This window comes from Amphiprion ocellaris, chromosome 2 (assembly GCF_022539595.1).
Source record: "Amphiprion ocellaris isolate individual 3 ecotype Okinawa chromosome 2, ASM2253959v1, whole genome shotgun sequence".
Lineage (NCBI taxonomy): Eukaryota > Metazoa > Chordata > Actinopteri > Pomacentridae > Amphiprion > Amphiprion ocellaris.
In genome coordinates, this window is record NC_072767.1 from 30,416,945 (window position 1) to 30,438,901 (window position 21,957).

Consider the following 21,957-nt stretch of genomic DNA (forward strand, 5'->3'; position numbering starts at 1 on the left):
GCAATTGACCATGACCTTTGACCTTCATAGTGCAGAGTCCAAACTTAAAATACTGTTATCAGTACATGCAGGAGTAAAGTATCAGCAGCATTGCATTCATGTACTGTGTGCTTGCCACTCAGTGAGTCAGCGCCGTTAAATCCTGTCTGAATGGGAAAGAGTTCTGCTCAGTGAAAGCCTGGCATAGACTGTACAAAGTGCACCAGCCTATGAAAAATAACACCCAGCAAATGGATTTTTAAGTAGTTGTAAAAGTGTGTACGGCTGTGTGATTTTGTGCTTGTGTGCTCGCACTGCAGGAGAGTTATGGACGAGCAAATCATTGGAATATGCATGGAAAGGGGGGACTGTATGTTTGTCTGTGTGCTCCTGTCAGATACTGTGGTTAAAGGGTAAAAAGTGGCATAACTCAACTGTCTATAACCCTTTGTTTGTATGTTCGTGTGTGTGTATGTGTGTGTGTGTGTGCATAAACCTCCACAGCTGCAGGCTCTGTTGACAGACATCATGGATGAACTGGGAGGATGGAGGAGTAGGACTGAACGTGTCTGGAATACAATGCTGAAGGTAAAGGGAGAAAAACTGTGTGCATGTGTGTCAGAGAGAGATATTCTCAGTGCCGAAAAACTTAATCTACTGCATGCTCAGCATACCAAAAACAAAACCTTGATTGACCTTCAATGGCAACAATTTTTGTTAAATTATTTTATCTCTGCCACACGACCACATGTTGCATAGTTAAAGTATGGTAAAGAGTAGGGATCTGAATGACTTTGTAGAAGAAAAGTCATGTTTCTAAACATGGCGAAATATAAAGACCTTTTATTTATATTACCTTATATTACCTTTTTTTTACCTTTTTAAAATGTCCATTTGGCATTGTTAAATGTATTAAAAGACACATCATGAGTGAAATAAGCAGTCAGCGCAATGGCTGAACATTTCCACCTTGAAACGTCAGAATACAGCTGACTGTCTCAATAACACAGACTCAGACGTCTGGGTTTTCTTATGTAACAAACATAAGGAACCAATCCTGTCAACTTGCAGTTTGCCATTGTGTAGCGTATTTGAGTTGTTTTACAGTATTCGAGCAGTGTCATTGTTGAGCTGGTGTGCTCGAGCTGTGGACAAGGAAGAAGGGACCTCGACGATCTGTACATTCTAGAGGAAGGTTTTAAATGCATTGTAGCACTTTGAGATTTTAAATGTAAAGTGCATTATAAATTAAAGGTATTATTATTATTATTATTATTATTATTATTATTATTATTATTATTATTATTATTATTATTATTATTATTATTATTGTTATTATTATTATTATTATTATTATTATTATTATTAAGCAACAGTGCACAGTTTCATCTAAGCCATGTTCAGACATTAGAAGATTATTTTCATGAAACAACTGTGTCTTTGATGAAAGGAGGAGAGTTTTTAGGTGTTTAATAGATACCAGCAGAGGACCTTTAAAGAGCCAGTATTTATTACTTAGGTTTATTCATCACAGATTTATCACTGAGCTGGGACAAGACCCAAACTCCAGTGTTTGGCATTGAAGTCGTGTTAAATGCTCATCTAACACTCTGAACTCCATGCTCTGTGTTTTTTTTTCAGCATTTTAAAAGGACTTTGCACTCACTGACACACCTTTTGTTCCAGTTAGAAAAAAACAAAAACAAAACAAAAGCACTCAGAGCTTTGAAGGCTGCATTAGAGTGAGATGCCAGGGTTTGTGTCTGAATCGAGAAAAAACGAAACCATAAAAACAGCAATATGTGTAGATAATACTGATACAGCTGCAGAAACCTGTGAAGTGTTTTTACAGAAATAAAAGCTCATAAATCAGGATTTTTCTTCATCTGCAAGGAGCAACAGCCACCATTTCTGGTATCAATTGTTCAGTGATCAGATTTGATACTGACAAGATAAATGTTCTGACACTAAGAGAAAACGGGGGGGAAAAATGCATCTCTCAAACAGAAATCGGCTAATGAGCGCATTATCAGTAACAATAAAGAACTAAATTTTAAAGTGCCAATAATTATAGGGTGTGTTTTTCCTATCCATTTCTTCTGCTTTTCCGGGGTTCGGGTTACTGAGGCAGCAGACACAGCTGGTTATTCCAGACGTCCCTCACCCTGCCAACACTTTCCAGTAGTTCTTGGAGGATCCTGAGATGTTCTCAGGCCAGATGAAATATATAACCCCTCCAGCGAGTTCTAAGTCTACCCCATGGTCTACTCTAACCATAAAGTGCTCAGAAAACATCCAAAACAAGTCCCCGAGATGGACAAACAACAAACAATCCCACTTGCTGACAATTTAGAATCACCAATTAAGTTCAGCATGTTTTTTGGACTGTGGGTGGAAGCCGGAGAAAACCCACACATGCACAGGGACAACATGCAAACTCCATACAGAAAGATCGTGCTAACCACTGATCCACTATACAGCTCACAAACACACCAAGATTGTTTTATTTTTGTTGATTCTATCCGCTTATTTCTCCATTTTGTTTGCCCCATAATCAATTTCTCAATTGGGTCCTTTTATTCATCGACCAAAATATCAAATATTTGACACGATGCATTAAAAATATAAGGCAACTGTGCAGCAACATTATGTGAGTAATAGCCAGTTTGATTTGTCTCATCTTGCCCGTGGCAGTAAGTGAGCCTCCTCCAGGCAGAAAGTTTAGGATGCCAAACACTGAATGCAATGATCCATTCTGAATATGAGCTCATTAAATAGATGGCATCAGGTGTTTTGAGATGCAAAAGGAAGAAATACCTTGCATTGCCTTGTGTTGAGTCAGCAGTGAGGCTCAGTTGTGACCAGATTTTAACTTGAATAAGGTAATTTCAGGCGAGGTACATTTATTTGTATGGCATCTTTTCTACAGCAAAGCAATTACTTCAACACACACTCAAAAAAGAAAAATGCAATTAAGAGGAGCAATTTAAGACACAAATAGGAACAGATAAGAGTCAAATAAAACAGAAGGTATAAATGAGGCAAAATGAAGTTTGGCATTAAACAATAAGCTAAAAAGTGCAATTTTAATTCAATAAAAGTATACTTTTTAATCATTTATAGTGTGATTCAAATATTATTACTGATACCTTCATGTGCTAGTAGCATTTCAATTTCATCAAGTAACAGTTATTTTTACTACTTTCTATATCCTCGGGTAGTTTTATCTTGAGAAATGCATCACATTTTAGAATTCAATCACAATTTTTAAGTCTAAACATCACGTGGAGTATATACTTAGTTACATTCCACCATTGCACAAAATCTGTATGAAGAACCTAGGAAGACCTCTACTGTGTAATGGAAGCCTTTTATGGTATTACTGCCATGTTGCACACATGACGCCAATTTACTGTCAAATCATCACATTTTTTTAAAGGTTTTTTCATGAAAACTGACAGAAAATATAATATTAACTGCTTTAAGTCACTGATGCTGAGTTGGCCAATCTAATACTAGTCTAAAACTAATTCTAAGATTGTTAAGGCAAGCTCTCAAAACATCAAATCCACTGACAGGTTAAGTGAATAACATCGATTATCTCGCTCCAGTGTCAACTGTTCAGGTTGTTCAGGATATATTAGGCAGCATGCGAACCGTCAGTTCTAGAGGCTGATGTGTGGGGAGCAGGAAAAACACGCCAAGTGAGGCTCTGAAAGACTGACAAGGACCAGATTGTGATGACCAGATAGCTGGGTCAGAACCTCTCTGAAACACCCGAATTTATGAGATGTTCTTTGCATGCAGTGGTTAGCATCTACTAAAGGTAGTTTAAGGAAGGGCAAATGGTGAACCAGAGACAGAATCGTGAGTGTTCAAGGATGCACTTGAGGAGTGAAGGCTAATTCCACAGAAGAGCTACCGTAGCTACTATGACAGAAAGGTATCAAGACGCACAGTACATTACAAGTCACTGTGTATGAGGCTGTGTAGCTGCAGACCAGTCAGAGTGTCCCTGCTGACCCTTGTCCACCACTGGAAGCTCCTACAATTGACACAATGTCAGAACTGGACCATGGAGCAATAGAAGAAGGTAACCTGATTGAATGAAATCTTAAAGTATGTACCTTTACCTGGAGAAGGAATGTCAGCAGGATGAATTACAGGAAGGAGACAACCTAAAAGAGGCAGCATGATGCTCTGAAAAATGTTCTGCTGGGAATCCTTGGGTCCTGCATTCACGTGAATGTTACTTTGACCTAAACATTGTTGCAGACCATATACACCCCTTCAAGTCGTTCTTTCACGGCAGTGGCCTCTTTCATCAGGATGGTGCTGCCTGCCACACTGCAAACATTGTTCAGGAATGGTTTGAGGAACATGACAGAAAGTTCAAGGTGTTGACTTGGCCTCCATATTTCATAGATCTAAATCCCACCCAGCATCTGTGGGATGTACTGGCAAAATGAATCCTATCCACGGAGGCCCCTACTCACAACTTCCAGGACTTAGAGGGTCTTCTTTTGACACCTTTAGTGGTATCTAGAGTCATGGCCTCAATGGATCAGAGCCGTTTTAGTGGTATAAGGGGAACCTACACCACACAATAAAGTGGCCTTAATGTTGAAGCTGACTGGTGTATCGGCCAAATTAAGAACCTGGATCTAGGGTTGATGTTAATACACAGTTTGGTCAGTGATAAAACACTCTGCAAATTTATTGATCCTCTTCAAAATCAGAGAAGGAAATAAACTGGCAAATGTAGACCTTTCTGCTCGAGTGAAACTTTGATCTGTAAAATGGCAGCAGTAAGACAAAACAGGGAATATCCACACAAGGACACACACACACACACACACACACACACACACACACACACACACACACACACACACACACACACACACCAGTTCAATAATCTGTCGAATTCAACAATACAAAAGCAAACAATTAGAGGAAGACTGGCAGCATATCACGTCCATTTGTAACCATCTAACAACCTCATTAAAATTTCCCTGTGTTTGGAATATCGAAGTGGAATATCAAGAATACGAGGCTGGTGCCAAACTGGACAGCTGATGAATTCAGCGGTATGTCAGAACCCTTGTTCATTTATTCAGAGCAATACCTTCAGCAGCCTGGGAGATAAAGTAGTTGGTGCAGTGAAGTGTCCAAGTGTTTGAAGCAGCAGTGAGCAGTATCAAACCAGATACCCCGCAGACTAAAATCTCTGCTGCTCAGTGGCTGCAAGACATGCTTTTCTGGACATACATACATACATAAATAAATAAAATTCAAGGCACTTTAAGAGCATTCCATTTCTTTTGGTTAAATTTTATTTTAGCAATTTAAATGCTTCTACAAACTGAATCAGCCAAACTGGTAATTCATTGCACAAACATGAGACACAAGAAAAATTAACATTAATTGAATTAACATTCAAAGTTAGATGTGTACTGACAAGACAAGCTGCACTGAAGATGTCAAACAGTTTCCAAGTAACAGGGTTTAAAAGGTTTTCAGTGATGTTTGTCAGTGTTTCACTGATCCTGGTTTTCATCAGGATAAAGATTTAGAATAAGACGTGGAACATAATCTCCCTGTATGATCTTAACACGGTTCAGATGATTGATCATCTGTTTAAGAGCTTCTATGACTTCTCCGCATTACAGACACATTTGTGCTCAGCTGCAGGACTTATATCAGTGTCTCACTGTCCTGCTGATCCAGTACTTATTTTAATTCTTTTTTTTTTTTTGCTCTACATATTCTTTTACTATTTTAAAATAAGTATACACTGCATGCCTTTGGCTTGACTCAATAAGTAAATCCGCTTAGATATGGACTGAATAGCTGAAAAGCTTTGTATCGAGAATATTACTGTTTCTAACCATTTGATGAAACCATGCAGAAAAAAATCACTGCTTTTGAAATATTGAACTGAAATACTGAGGATATGTTTTATAAACTTTGCGTGAATACTGCACTCCGGATTCAGAATTCAGAACTCTGACCAGATGCTTGTTCATTTATTCAGAAAACCACCTTTCAAAACACAAAGAGAATATTACTGCACGTGCTTGTTTTACACCTTTACAGTTTTCTGTAACATCAATGGAGAGGATTGTCTGTGTGGAGACAGACACTGGTAAACCAACTGGAGCACTTCAGAAGCATGGTTCACCTGCAAAACACCACCGGAACTGACACAATTTCTCACTGCTATTCCCTCTGTGTGGTTAGTGGGGCGTTTTGACAGCTGTCTTTTCAGGAGCAAACATCTGGATTTCCAGCTAATAACTATAATCAAAATGCCTGAACTGCCCTGGCTCTGGACATAAATGACTTTAACTGCTGGGTTTACATCACTGTTTATTATAATAGACAATACCCTTTGTGAAAACCAATTGACTTTTCCATAATGTGCCACTCGTGCACATATTAAGCCTGTCCACTCTGGAGGTACGTGTAGTAAAACCAGATTGTATGTTATAAAATGCAGCTGCAGCAATTTTTAAAGTAGGCCAATCATGGTGCGTTTATTGAGAAGGCTGTCTGCTACTATACCATTAAAATGGATGTAATGTTATTTTCACTTACTCATTCATTCATTCATTGTGACCGGGTGATGAAGATAAAGCGAATTAATGTATTTCAAAATTCTCCCAAGTGGCCCTGATCCATAAAGCTGGATGATGTTCATTTAGGCCTCACTGATTTGCAGCAGCTCTTACTGACTACAATTAAGGATTTTTCAGGTGGAAATTTCCAAAACAAGCTTGGAGCTGAAGGGGTTAAATGTGTACCAAAGCGGGTCATATTAGCATGTCTGTATGGAACAGTCTGCCTGTAAATTTACTCTCAGTATTAGGTATAAAGTGAAGAGTGCACAGCAGGGACCTTTAAGTACATTTGAGTTACAGGTTGATCAGGGGTATATGTTTAAAAGCACATTTGGCATCTAAAAGTAATCACAAAATACTTATAGCCTCCTCTTTGGCACCTCTCCAGCTGGTCGTGAACAGAGAAACTGTCCACTTAAAAATAGTAATGGCTGCTTTATATATTTTGATCTGTTCTTCACATTTGATTCCTGTGCAGGAAAGGTCACCATGGTGATATATAAGCTAGCAAGCTAAGCCACGAATCACCAAAAGCTAAAAAAACAAAAAACTAATGAATTTCCAACCCTTTAACTCCCAGAATTCTGGTAGCAAAAATCAATGAGTGTTGCAGTGGCTATGCTTAACTAAAACTTGATGTTTTCTTCATGTAACCTAATGTAATATAATCATACATGGAGGGAAAAGCTGCTGCCTTTTTGAGGCTTACCAGTCATGGCATATTTCATGAACATGCTGCCTGGTATGTCTAAAATGTCACGTTTGTTGTGCTTCACTTCTGTTTTATGTCAGATTTGGTCAAGTTACTGTTGACAACTTTTAAGAAGTTTAATTGCATCAGTGTTTACATACTGACCGATACAATCATTTTCTAATTTCCAGTTTTGATTTAGCAGACATAAAAATGTATGTTTTGCTGCAGCTTTTCTTCCTTTGACTTGGTTATGATTGCAATGGAACATGTTCAATTGTTTTCTGAGCCGTGAGAAGTCTGGTGCTGAAGAAACATCTCCAAGCACAAAAATGTCTCTGCATTTGTCACAAACCTCTGAAGAATTTCTTGAATCATGTTGAATTTTGGTCCATATACTTGTATTTCCAAGTGGTACTGATCCACAGGTTATTAATTTTGGGCTCAGACTTCCACCTTTCTTCCTTTCTGTCTAATTTTGGGGTTATTTTTGAGATGGAAATTTAAGAGACATAGTTGTGTTTATTGGGTTGGTTCTGGTGCTGAAGGTTGGGTTCTGATTTGCAGAATTGGCCCCATGCAAGATCCAAGTCAGGAACATTTTTAAAATGTTTTAGCAACATTTTTGGCTACATTATGTGTTGTTAGCACAGTCGGGCTGCCAATAGTACCAATATTTGACCCTATGAGTTGATCAATATCCCCTAATATGGTAGATTTACCTTCTGTTACAAATACAAACATGTTTTCCTTGTTCACAGTCACAACCTCACCTGCTTAAATATCACTTTTATTCCAGAAAACACTTAGAACTAAAGACAACATGAAGTGTAATGTCTACAGTCAAGGGATTTTTGTTGCAATTTTAGAAACGTTTTATCTACAATTTCAACATTCACACGACAACCGTGCGTTTCTGGAGGTGAAAAGACAAACAGACTTACACATTCCTGAACTTCAACCCTCAGTCACTCCCTTCAAAGCAATTCCACTCCGGGACCTGAAAGTGAAGAGTGGATGGAGGGAGAGGTAAAGATGTGAGGGCCTTTTTTTGATTTAGTACATTTAAGTGATTTAGGAAGACGGCAGAGAGAGAGAGACGGAGAAAAATGGAGGTGGAGTGGAGTTGATGGCTTCTGAGGTGGTGTATAGTGGAGGGGAAGAGTGTGCAGGTTGTGAGAAAAGAAAGAAAAGAAAAAAGTACTTACAGCTTCCTGCTCTCCTGCAACTCAGATGATAAATGACACAGATGTGACTTTGTGTGTGTGTGTGTGTGTGTGTGTGTGTGTGTGTGTGTGTGTACATGTGCATTATCTGCTGTGTGTGTTGTGTGATGATTCGCCAGGCGAGACTCTGCGCTGCTCAGTGAAGCGAAGCCACTGTGGTTACTGATAGGCTGTATTAATCACACCATCAGCCACGGCATGACACACACACACTGACAAAAGGCTCTTACACACTGTGGCTGCATCCAAACTGTGTGGTCCTCCTGCCTGGTTGCATCTACACCACTGTTTATGTTATGTATGTACTATATTTTCAATGGTTTGTCTGATTACCCTGCCGTTTTACTGCAATCTTCCTGGATTACAGCCTTTTTCTCTCCATCTTCACAATTTTGAAGGTCACATAGATGCCTGCCTGTTTTACATTTTGATATTTATATTTTGTTAGGAAAATAAGAAAAGTGAGAAATCCAAAACGCCCCAAAAGTCATGAAACCGGATGGAAAATAAGAGCCTGAAAGAAAAGATTAAAGACTTCATCATGCAGCATAGAGAACTGGGAGCAAACTTTTAGTACTTACACAGCCTCGTATTAAGACAAGAAGATGTAATAAATCAGGGCAGACAAGCTAAATAAGTGGGAAGATACACACATATATACATACACACACGTATATGTACACACACACACACACACACACACACACACACACACACACACATATATATATATGTAGTTTCTGCCTGAAACAATTTGCAGTAGCAGAAATGATGCATTGTTGATTGTAGATTCCCCAAAAGAAGAAAGAATCATGTGTCTCGGCAGTATCCCCACTCATTTTTCATTGTAAGAATCTAAATAACCTGTTCCCTGTATATGAATTCTAACAATTCACCAATCGCAAATGTATTTCCATGTTTGAAATAACTTTAAACTGACTTTAACACACTGATTTACCAACAACTTGGCCACAACATTTTTATCTTGAAGTAAGCACATTTATAGCTCTAAATGGCATACAAAACATCCATAAACTTAAATCACATCCCATCTAAGCATGCTGTAAAAGTTTCAACAGATGGATGAAATATTAAATATTTAAGTGTGTTAAGTGGGCTAAACTCTTTTGTGTTATGGTCTTTCATTTGCCAGAATGTTCTGCAGTTTTATCATGCTGTCAACACAAGGATGAGTTTAAATAATTTTTCATTATTGCAGATCACGTGTAGCCAATTTAAAACCAGCTGCATGGTTCATATACTGGACTCCACAGACACACAGATGCACTTGAACATCTCTGCAGTCATGGAAATTCAGCTGAAATTTAAAACTGCCACTGTAACTACACCTGGCTCCTTGCTGATAATTGGCTCATTGACATGTGGGAATCCCACCTAATAACTTGGGCTATTCATGAAGAGTTAATTTTGGCCCTCCTATCAACTCTGAAGTCACAAAAGCTGTGCTAAGAAAGATTCAGTGGTCTGTAGCCAATTTGGCATGCGTATGGTGGAAACATGGGCGGAACAACAGAGGGAAATAAATTTATCTGCAGTTTATATTTTAATGGCACCAGACAGCAATGCAAAAATCCTGCTTCTAGTATTAATGCTAAGCTTTGACCAGCCCTATAAGGCTGATATTGTTCTTTTTATTCAGTTGTTGCACAAATGAGCAAACAAAGCAAATGAGCTTATTTCAAGAAGTGTCAAAATATTCATTTAGCATTTGGCATTATTGCCTTCAACTAAAGTGACTCACATGCAGATGTGGGGGTTAAATAAAGCATGGGCAAACCATACCTTACTTCAGCTAGTTTATCACCACCACTGTCCTTCAAACACAAAACACACAAATTGTTTTCACAGCCACAAAATTACTGACTGAATTACATTTAAAGGCAATTATGTTTTTTTTTTTTGTTGTTGTTTTTGTTTGTTTATTAGAAGATTACTTTTGGGTAGTGATAGCGACACACAAGAAATATGAGGCCATTGGATGACATGAAGTAAAGGTTGGGTTGGCCGGGAATCTAATAACGATTTGAACTAGATCGGCAGGAGTTTGTTGGGGTGGATGGTGAGCGCACAAAACACAACACTCACACCAGAGACTGAGGACTGTATTCCAGGTCTTATCTGTGCTTAGGTTTAGACAACAAAAAACTTTGGTTAAGGTGAAGAAAGGACTGTTTTGCCATTTCCTTTATTGCGACAGTCAAGAAATAAAGTAAATAGCAAAGATTTGTTGATTTGAAATGTATTTGTGATCATCGCAAGCAAATATAATCAAGCAAAAAAATGTGTTTCCTTTACAATATAATTTCAAATGTACTTTAGTTGTATCGGGATTATTTGTAATTATACAGGGGCAACGCCTCCTTCCTTCTCTAGCAGTCATGGTCCTGGTGAGGACACAACACTTGACAGAAGCCTCGAATTTGTAAGCAGTTAACTTTTCACAAATCATCAAAAACAACCTCATTTCTAATTACCCCTGCTCATTTCCCCTTTCATGGCTTGCTATATTTTACAGTATATTTGCTTTCTGACTTGACTGAGCCCATTTCAGATGTCTGCTGCCCCTCATTAAAATTCCATTACATAAAAATAACTGCAGCCCACTTCCCACACTTTGCCTTTTCTTTCACGTCCTTCTCGCTTCCCTTTTGTCCTTTTTTTTCCCCTCCCCATCTCAGCTCTGACCAGAACAGTGAGGGTGCATCGAATGTTTTTCCACTCCATAAAATATCTATAAGGGAATTTACAGGCTGTGACACTCTGCTGCAGTAGAGATGGGGGTGCTTTTTTATTTCGTCTGTGTTGGGTTTATTTTCAGACACAGGCCCCCCCACCACTCCACTCTTGGTTTATTCTTTTCCTCTGTTCACCTTTCTTCCTCCCTCTCTGCCTTTCTCTTTAGTTCTTTGCTTCCTTGTTTCCTGCTTTCTTCTCTTCCCTTTCCTGTCCCAGTTAGTGCTTGTTGTTTGTCCATCTTCCTTTATCATTCATCATTTACATGTTTAGTTGCCTGTAAGGTGACTTTCTGATTACTTCTGAATACTTTTTGTTGCGCAATAAAGCTAATTTTCCCCTTTTTATTACGTCTATGACAAACTGCATGTGAATGGTGGATGTAAATGTCAGCCAAGTTTGGCCTTGACATATCTTTTTCTACCATATTTCTTCTTCAGTGTTGACACAATGCTTCACCTAATGACATTGCAGCTTTTTTTCAGTAGAAGTCGATGTTCACCACAGACAGCAGCAGGTTGGCATGGAGAATAGACACAGAAAAGCAGCTGGTTCTGTTCAAAACTAACAAAATCTGTCAAACCAGCACGTCCGACACTCAATGTTTCACATGTGGTTTCTTTAATCCGTACAAAAGCTGTTGGAAAAATACTGAGCTGTTTAAAAGGAGATTTTTTGGCCAGCTGTTCTAAAGTGACCGTTTTAAACTTTTATTTTCTACATCTGCTTGATACACTGTTATTGTTCTTCAAGTTGTTTTGAATTCAATAACATGACATGGATCAGTAAGGTTCCCTCAGCCTTTGCCTCCTTTTGGTGAAATGAACTTTTTGTCTACTTCTGTATGCAAATTAGCATGTGCAATCCCCTTTCCCTGATTGGTGGCTGCACCTGTCTCTCGACCTATGGTTTTGACTGCTTTTCCTCCATCCTGCCTCGGCTGACAGTCTCCTTTGTGTCTCTAGTTTGTGTGTTGTCTGGTACTGAGATTGTGGCTGTGCCAGGAAACTTTTGCAGACTTGTTAATTATTTTGTTAGGTGTTTGAGACACTTGTTTGTCACAGGAGGCTGAGCCAGGTTGTAGGTTTTGTTACTGCTGATACTCCCAAGAGCTTCAGTAAAAAGCCACTGGTCTTGTCTTTTTGGCTTTTGAAGACATTCCATCTTTCATCCAAGAGGCTTCTTCAGTTGTGAGCTTAAAAAAAACTCTTGGATCTCTTGAACCTAAGCAGACATTTTGCTGATACTGATGTTAATACACATTGATTCACCTGTCTTTTAAGTCTAAATGTTTGGGTTTAAGGCGTGTTACTCCCAGTTGCATTTTTTGGATTGATTAATAAGTGTAGGTAAGGCAGCATAGGGTTTAATTTTGAGGGGATTTTTTTGTATTCAGTGTATATCAGGTAAGGCAGTTTATAACTTGTAGTCAGAAGTCCTCTTTTTGTTGATGTTTATTTCTTTTACTTAGGTAGCATCCAGTGTTCTCCCTTCCTCTGTTTGTTTCCTGTGCTTATTTATATTGTTACTCCAAAAATCTCTGCTCATTAAAATCCATTCAGCTATTGTACAACCACATCCCTTGGGATGTTTGTTTACTTGGTTGTATATTTCCTTTTCCCCAAGCAAACTGGGCCGTCCCAAAGGTGCTGTTCCATTACGACAAATTCATAGTTTTTTTGTAGATTCTTCAAGTGCGCTGAACTGTACTGGCACGATGAACAACATCCAAAATGTTCCACTGGTGTTCAGTGAGGTGAGATGTGGCGACTGCTCAGGCCATAATATATGCTTCAAGTAATCTTCATTAAGTAGCTGCATTCATTATCAATGTCTATTATCTCCTCAGTTTATCACCTTCATGTATGTTTAGACTTTATCAATTTATGACATTCGACAAGGTTGCTTACATTAGTTTTTTGCAGTCTTAAGATACAACTTGTGCATTTACTTAAGTGAGGACTGATAATGCCACAGCTCTTCCTTATTTTCAGTGCACATTTTTGCATTTACTGACTGATAAACAAACTTTCTGGTGGTTATTGTTTGCCGGAGCCTGTTTTAACAAGTCAGACAGTGTGGGGAAGGTCACTGGGCCACTAAATTACAGTGTTGTTCGGATCTATAATCTCTGTATATCCAAAGGATCAGACAATAGAAATATGTTGTGCAACCCTTGTTTTGATAGATGGTTTATATAGTAGTGAAATTAAGGATCAAACAATACTATAATGTCTACTACACATCTTGATAAACTTTTATGGACGGCCACAACCTCCAATTTTGATGCTTACACTGGTCAGTTCATCAGCCCCAGAACCTAATGGGACCCTGGTCAGTTTTGTCCATTGAAGATTCTATTTAAGTTCAAACCGATCCTCAACGATGTTCACAAAAGAAAGAGAGCATCAAAATGTACACTGCCTGGCCAACAAAATGTCACCACCTGGATTTAACGAAACAAATAGGTAAGAGCCTTCCAGTAGATAATTACTGCAGTGATGAATACGTTTCAGCAGGCAACAACTTATTTAACCCTAGCTGATGCAGAGAGGAGCTTCTCATTTTGTAAACAACCATGTCAGAAGACATATCCTGTGGTCATGGAAAAGATGGTAATCTGTCTCAGAAGGGTGAAATTATTGGAATGCATCAAGCAAAGAATACAACTAAGGAGATTTCTGAAACTACTAAAATCAGGTTAAGAACCGTCCAGTGCATCATTAAAACCTGGAAGGATAGTGATAAACCATCATCTTCGAGGAACAAACGTGGTCAGTCATGTGGTCTGATGAGTCCAGATTTATCCTGTTCCACAGTGATGGGGACATCAGGGTAAGAAGAGAGGCAGATAAAGTGATGCACTCATCATGTCTAGTGCCTCCAAGCCTGTGGGGGTTAGGGTTATGATCTGGGGTTGGTCAGTTTCAGCACCGTTATGTTCCCAAAGGATGAGGTCAGCTGATACCTGAATATACTGAATGATCAGGTCTTTCAATCAATGGAGTTTTTCTTCCCTGATGGTACAGGCATGTTCCACGATGACAATAGCAGGATTCATGAGGCTCACATTGTGAAAGAGTGGTTCAGGAAGCATGAGACGTCATTTTCATCCATGGATTGACCTCCACAGAGTCCAGACCGCAGCCCTATTGAGAATATTTGAGATGTGCTGGAGAAGACTTTGCACACATTAGTCCGACTCTCCTATCATCAATATAAGCTCTTGGTGAAAAATTAATGCATCTCCGGACAAAGATAAATGCTGTGACATTGCAGAAGCTTATCAAAGCAATGCCAAAGCACGTGAGTCCCATACTCAAAGCTAAAGGCAGTCCAACAAAATATTAGTGCGCAACTTTTTTTTGGCCAGGCAGTGTGTATTTCAATGAAAATATATTGAGAAGTCAGTCTGTACTGTAAATTCCACAGCAAGGTTCAATTTCAAATCAAAGCATGTCTCAGTCAAGACAGCAAATAAGCACAACATTTAGAGTAATACTCCAGTAATATTAAAACAAGCTCTCTGCAGTTTATAGTTGATCTGCTGACAGCAGTTGGGAGTTTAGATAAATTGCCATGAAAACATTTTAGTTTTATGAGGTGCAGGAGAGAGCGACAGTCACAACAGCTCAGTCGGCCACAGTGGAACACACACAAAGATGCAATCATTAATGGCTGATCTTATATATTTAGAGTTTGTGGAAGAGATTTCATCTTCTCCTGCTAGAGCAAGCTTATTAATAGCATGCTCATACTGGGAGGTTCACATTTGGAAGCGCATCTTGTGTGTACATTTAAATCATAAAATATATTTTTATATAAATGAATGGCATAAAAGGCATTTCAACAAAGATTTATGTTTATGTTTTTATAAATTTGGATTTTACTGCTAATGTATATCAGTTCCAAATATCCTTTTTCGGCCTCCCAGATTATGAATAATTGGTATCCACTCTGGAAAAACCACATTAATCAACCCCCAATAAATTACCTATTTCTGAAGTCATATATCTGTCTCCCTCTACCTCTCTACCTCTCCTGTCCCTCTCAACCCGCCGGCCAGCAGGCAGATGGGTCTGAAAGGCTAATTGATAATTAGAAAACCCTTGTGCTGTGATGTTAAAAGTGTGAGTTTTCATGGAAAACATGAAATTATCTGGGTGACCCCAAAAAATGATTTCAGCTGACAGACGTGACTGTCAACCTGACAGGTGTCAATCAACACACATATTGGTGCAAGTGTATTTTGTTTACATTCCACAAAATCCACTTAGTTCAACTCTCCATCGTTTATTCATTTTCTCTCTTCTCCCTCTTTTTACACTCCCACCTTATAAAATGAAGCAGGGAGGTGTTATACGTAACTAAGAACGATAATTACATCCTTGACAGCTTGAAAAAGTTGAGTGGAACAAATATGTAGGAGAAACAGAAAGAAAGCAGTGAGAAGTTAAACTGTGTGAGAGAAGGCAGAGGATGAAGGTAGAGCAAAAAGAGAAATAGAGGATTTATTTTGGCTCAAAAAGAAAGTCAATTCATAACCCGCTGCCTTCTCTCTGTAGCTGTATTACTCTCTGCTAGTTTACTGATGTTAATGGAAAAGCTCAGTTCTGTTCAGGCTGATTTACACTGCAAGTAAAGCTTGTTACACAGCAAAGAATGCAAATAAACTTCCTGCCATCTCCTAAAAGCAGAAACATTTATATTGAGTTTGGGCTTTTCAAAGGAAGAGGCTCACTGATAAATAAACTGTGTTTTATGTGTTGTTCTGATGATTAGAACTGTAGTTAACCATGGAAACCATAGTCAGCTTAGTCACTGAGTGTACATTGATTCATTTATTAAACTAATTGTAAATAACGATAAAAAGCTTCTATTTGCAGTCTTCAAACCAATTAGTTTATACTGAAATGACCTGGACACTCCAGTCCAACTAATGATGTTTTTGCTCTCATTTAGTGCTCCTACTGAGCTGTGGAGAAAAAAGCAGTTTGATTTGACAGAACAGGTTGCTGAAAATAGTTCTGAGAATTTTACTAGTTCAAGTCACACAGAGTTACACCCACAAATAAGCGAAGCCCATTATTGGATCAAATTTATTGGATTGAATTTATATTTTTTTTTTCCTCCTAAACAACCTAAATCTAATTGTTGTAATTTTGTTTGATATTAACACGCTGTAAAAAAAAAAAAAAAGAAGAAGGAAAAAATCTTTTTTTTAAAAAAAGGTGAAAATTTAGCAGTAAGGGTGCCAGAAAAAATCCATTTAAATCAAATTGTAAAAACTAGGAAAATAAATAAATTAATGAATCCAGTAAATCTCTATAAAATGATATTTTTAGTTCATTTGAATGCCATAAAAACTGTGTAATTTTATGGTGATGACCAACGATTTCAAAAAATAACTTACAGGAAACCAGGAAGTGGTTCTCTAAGATTAACCTGTGCTATAACAATAATATGTTTGAGCAGCTGTCTTGTGTTTGTGTTCAGATTCACTGGCTGGAGGATCTGATTCACTCAACAGAGAAGAAATACTTCCACATGAAAGCTCAGATTCACAAGCCCAGAGTGATGAACAAACATAAGGTAATTAAAGTGCAAATACTACTTTTTTTTTGTCCATGTTAGCATGAAAGACTTTGGCTGCATTTGCATGTAAAAACTGTGAAACATGCTTGATAGTAATAAGATTCAAGTTTCCAGAGAAGCAGAGCTCCTCGTTCCAACTGTTAATGTCACAGTGGAAGAAGCACGTTCCTTATTAATTGGCATTAAATGTTAATATCTGCTATCAGGCGGAATACATCTGCTGCAATGAACGGAGCTCACGAGGAAGAGTCAACAGGAATTTTAAGCTTTGGGAAACCTTTGTAGTTGTGTTTGGAGTAGTTTGAGGGTGGATGACTGCATGTATCTCAAGTCCGGGATATTTAAAGAACCAATGAATATTTATAGTTTCCCCCCCATTCGCCTGATGCATATTTATGATCAGCATGTTTTACTCTGACAATTGACATGACAGAGAACCTGAGTGCAGCCTATGTCGACCTGTGCGCTCACCTTCCTTTGAATATTTATGAGAATTCAACAGACCAAGGAGACTTCTTATATTATTGTTCAGTGTGACCTGGGTCACATCTGTGCAAAGCATCGCCAAGATGGATATTTTGCCCCTCACCATGTAGCTTGATGATTTGTAGCTAATGGTAATAGCAACTTCTAAATAATGTAGCAATATGTCAGAATGAAAAGAAGTGGTGGTCTAAAAGCATCATCAGGGACTGGCTGAGTTTTGTGTGATGGTGCCTGTTCAGGAATCAGCCAAAAGTATAATCTGCTGTGGACGATGCAACAGTGCAACAGTATTTTGCATCTAAAACTAGAACACTTCAGAAATAGTTTGGTATCACTTCTGCTCTATATATTTACTGAATATGTAATAACTATCAAACAACTCAGTCTTTTACGGTTAGTCTACATTTTAAACTTACTAGCTTTCAAATGCAATAGCCTATTCAAGAGCCCATATTGTGCTTTTTGGCTTTCTCCCTTTCTTCAGTGTCTTATGTAGCTTCTTTCTGTGCGTGTAAAAACCCCACATCCGCACAAAAAAGAGTCATTGTGCATGATATGTGATATTTAAACTCTAGAACACAGAAATGCCTTTACAAACACCGAATAAGTTTTCTTTCAAAGAGCTTCCATGTACTGACACCATTTTAATGATGGAATATCAAGTCACTTTCCTTTTAGCAACTTACTAGCTCACCTTTTTCTTCTAGCACAGGATTGTTAGGATGAGAGATTGTTTATTTTTCCTTCTTGTTGCACAAGATAGAGTTTGTATTTATAGAATATTCATATTAAGAGAGACTAAATGTATTGTGCAGACAACTGAGCTTGATTGGTTTACCTGCTGGATTCCCCCCAGGAAAAGTCCAGCAATCACCAAAGTTTTTAAAATACATCATTTGGGAACTATGAATAAAATAATAATAATAATAATAATAATAATAATAATAATAATAATAATAATAATAATAATAATAATAATAATAATAATAATAATAATAATAATAATAAAAAGTTCCAGTCCATTTCACAATAGGATGGCTGCACTTGATATGAAAATAAAAGGATTACATTATTTAGAATTTTTGAAAATAAAAAGATGATATTATTTGGAACCTTTGAAAAACATTTATGTTTTAAATAAAGTCAGGTAAAATAATAGCAAAAATCTATGGAAAATGTATTTTAAGAATGTAATTAAAACATGGAAAAACAGAGTATGCTGAAAGTTTACTGACTTTTCTTTGCTGGTTCATCAAAAGTTTCTTATGAGTGTGAGGGTCAGACTTCTTGTCTTTTTATAAATGTTTCATGTCTTCAGGTTTCTCTTAGAAAAGACATATCACTTTCAGTGAGGCTACCTGATTGAATAAAGCTTTCTTGTTCTCTGGCCATTACCAGATGTTACATGCTGCTTACTTCCTGTATGTCTGATTGCAGGCTAAAGTAAGAAAAAGAGTCAACATCTCCAGAGAATTATTTCCAGTCCCTGCTACTGAAAGACGCTTCCCCTCAACTGAAAACCTAGCTGCCGCTGATTCCAAGACACCTTCATAGTTCATCAGCAGAAAATGAAAGAGCCAATGAGACTCATTCTCTTCACAGAAAATCCCTCCCAGCTACATCATTCAACATAATATGTTTGAAGCTGTGAAAATCAGAGGATGAAAAGCTCCCAGCGTTGACTTAATTTACAGAACTATAAATACCTCATATGTGTATTGAAGCACATGACAGAACTGGGTTTCATATTTTAGTACGTTCTGCATCTTTTAGAATGTTGAAATCATTTGTAAGCAAGGCTGATATCAGTACATTACTTTCAATAAATATGTGCAAATACTTTGAAGTTTGAGATTCTTGATTTCTAATGTATTCACAAAAACGTATAGTCGTTAGGTGTAAGTATAGTATACTGAGGATGAAACATGACTTGGGTATAAATAAATATGTGCAAAACTACATAAACACAACTGTATTTTAAAGAATAGTTCAAATCATATTTAATCAGTAAATCTCTTCAAGGATGCCCTTGTTTGAATGCCAGTGGCAGTTGTTGTGTTGTTGGCAGTTCTTCAGACATCCCTCAGTATGTCCTCTGTCAGAACATGCTGTACTCAGTGTCAGTGAAACGTGTTATGAGGGAGTTCAGTACAGTTTTCAAGCAAAACTAAAGCATTTTGTATTGTATACATGCATTGTATACATAGAGGAGGTGGGTGAGAGGAGGATGTTGTCAAAGCTCACATCCATCATGGACAATCCCTCTCACCCACTGCATGACACTGTGGTGTCTTTAAGAAGCTCCTTCAGCAGCAGACTGAGACATCCACCCTGCAAGAAAGAGCGCTATCCCAGGTCCTTCATCCCATCTGCTGTAAGACTTTACAACATCAGCATCAGTGGCTGATGCTAGTATATACTGGACTCATATCATATCACCCCAAACCATAAAAATTTGCATAGCAATTCTTGCACTGCTACATCTTTGCACTTTTTAAACTTATTTTTTCAGGCCACTTTACATTGTGTTGTTTACAGTGTGTCAATACTGTACTATTTCATTCTCATTTCTCATCCCTGTACATATTGTAAATATAATTACTACTATTTTATATTATTTTATTACTATTACCACGTTTATTGCTACATAAGCTGCTGTAACAATGTGAATTTCCTGTGGCGTGGGAAGAAATGTGCTGTGGTTGAGCTGCCTGTGATGAGCCAACTTTATGACGGACTAGTATACATTCCGTTCCTATCCTGACAATAAATGGCAGCACAGGAAGAGAGTCAAACCTCTCACTACCCTCATTTATCAACACAAACACCTTTTGCATGTGCGTTTCATTGAGATTTGCATGTATGCCGAGCATCACTCTGGTGAACTATTTTTACATGCTAATTATATTTAATAGTAAAAGTAATTGTCCGTTAAGTTGTTGCATTTACACAGTGATGGATTGTTGTATGGTCACTCAAACATAACAAATTGGACACAGTTTAATATTACTGTTGCTCAAGCAAGCTTGGCAGCAGAGCTCAGGTTATAGAATCTTTCCACTTGTTATGGGTAAAGACTCAGGTGTTTAAATATCTTTAAAAGATTTGGTGTCTTTCACTTCTTTGTCTCTCCTTTTAGGACTTTTTGAAGAGCACATTGGTATTCTTATGACATTTTTAACTGCAAAGTAAACCTGCAAGGAATCCAACTTATGGTTTCATTCTCCATCGTACAATCTCTTACTTGAGAAACAACCTCATCCTGCTCATTTCTTTCAGCTCCTATTCTCCTCCATTAAAAGCATTTCTGACCAAACCATCCCTCACTCCATTATGTACGTTTCACCTGCCACCCTCTTCTTCTCATTCCTAAGCAGCATTACTCTTATGTGACACATATAAATGAATGTGTCACAGTCTGTGCTTTTTTTCCTCTGTGATTTGGAAGTCCTCCTCAATTCAGATGACTATGTGTGCGCTGCGTTGCAGTAGGGTCTCACATTTTCAATTTAATTCAGACTCCTTGTTAGGCTTCCCAGCAACAAAAAAAAAAAAAAACGAGGGATATTTGAGGATTTATGAGATATTTAAATACGCTTTTACAATTTTATACGTCTATACCAGCCTTGAACTGGTGCCTCGTTCACTGCAGTTTGCAAATTTGTGAGAGTCACATTCACAGGTGCAGCACAAGTTGAAAAGTTGAGCTAATATTAATGTGAAATACTTGTATATAAGCAAAACAAATGCAGAAAATGTAATTTCCAAACACAATATCGGGAATGCAAGAGCTCTGAACTCTTGTACAGATGTCAACAGCAGGCCAAAACTGGTAAGAAGTGTAGTGGATGAAGCTTGGATTCGAGAAAAATTTAGAGAAGATTCATCAGCAAGATCTTGTGTTTATTATGAAAAGATCTGAGTTAGTCTGATTGAGGTCTGAATGAACACACAAGGTTTGATAACACTGGCAAAGTCTTACTACTATTTCCAATGTTTGCCCCTGCAGGCTCCTCCTGCCAATTAGAATCTGCCATCTATGACTATTATGGGTTATTATTACTATAATGGATGATAAAGTTTCCTCTTCCTCTCAACTGCAAGAAACACCTATGTAGAACTTCTTGTAGGGGCATTTTCAGGCCAGGTAAAGTAATTGTCCCAGGGTAAGTACTTCTGAGCAACTCTGAAACTACAGTAAGTCTTGAAGCTGGTTGGTTAAAGTTGGAGAAGACAAAGGCTGATTGGTTAAACCCAGAGAGGACAACAAACACCGTTTTTTGATGCTCGCAATATCCTCATTGAGTAACATGTATCATCTCTCTAGCATTACAATCAACAACATAAAATTTGTCCTGCCTCTCCAGTGTTTTATTTTCTATGTGCTTATAGAGGTAAAGTTATATCCAGTAGCTACTATTTATCATTGATTTGGTGCATTTGGATGGCGCCATTAGATCCTACACAATGATGGAAACCGAAAACTTTTTGTGCCACCTTGTGTCTACTCCAAGCTCCTGCAGTGGAAAATCTCCTATTGACACCCAATAAGACTATCTGGGGTTACTGTCTCCGCCACAAAAACAACTATTGTTACTGATAC

The 21,957-nt window shown here is 37.9% G+C and overlaps 1 protein-coding gene across 1 annotated transcript; it reads left to right on the forward strand.

Moving 5' to 3' along the window:
• The first annotated feature begins 484 nt into the window (after positions 1 to 484).
• LOC111589007 (uncharacterized) lies at positions 485 to 19,141 on the forward strand. The gene is made up of 3 exons (XM_023299693.3): positions 485 to 567; positions 16,770 to 16,865; positions 18,792 to 19,141. The coding sequence occupies exons 1-3, from the start codon at positions 508 to 510 to the stop codon at positions 18,906 to 18,908; spliced, it is 273 nt and encodes a 90-aa protein (XP_023155461.2). The 5' UTR covers positions 485 to 507; the 3' UTR covers positions 18,909 to 19,141.
• Positions 19,142 to 21,957: the final 2,816 nt, after the last annotated feature.

Coding starts and splice junctions, on each gene's coding strand:
- LOC111589007 (XM_023299693.3), top strand. CDS start 508: ATGGATGAACTGGGAGGATGGAGGAGTAGGACTGAACGTGTCTGGAAT. Junction 568..16,769: donor TCTGGAATACAATGCTGAAG/GTAAAGGGAGAA, acceptor GTTTGTGTTCAG/ATTCACTGGCTGGAGGATCT. Junction 16,866..18,791: donor GAGTGATGAACAAACATAAG/GTAATTAAAGTG, acceptor GTCTGATTGCAG/GCTAAAGTAAGAAAAAGAGT.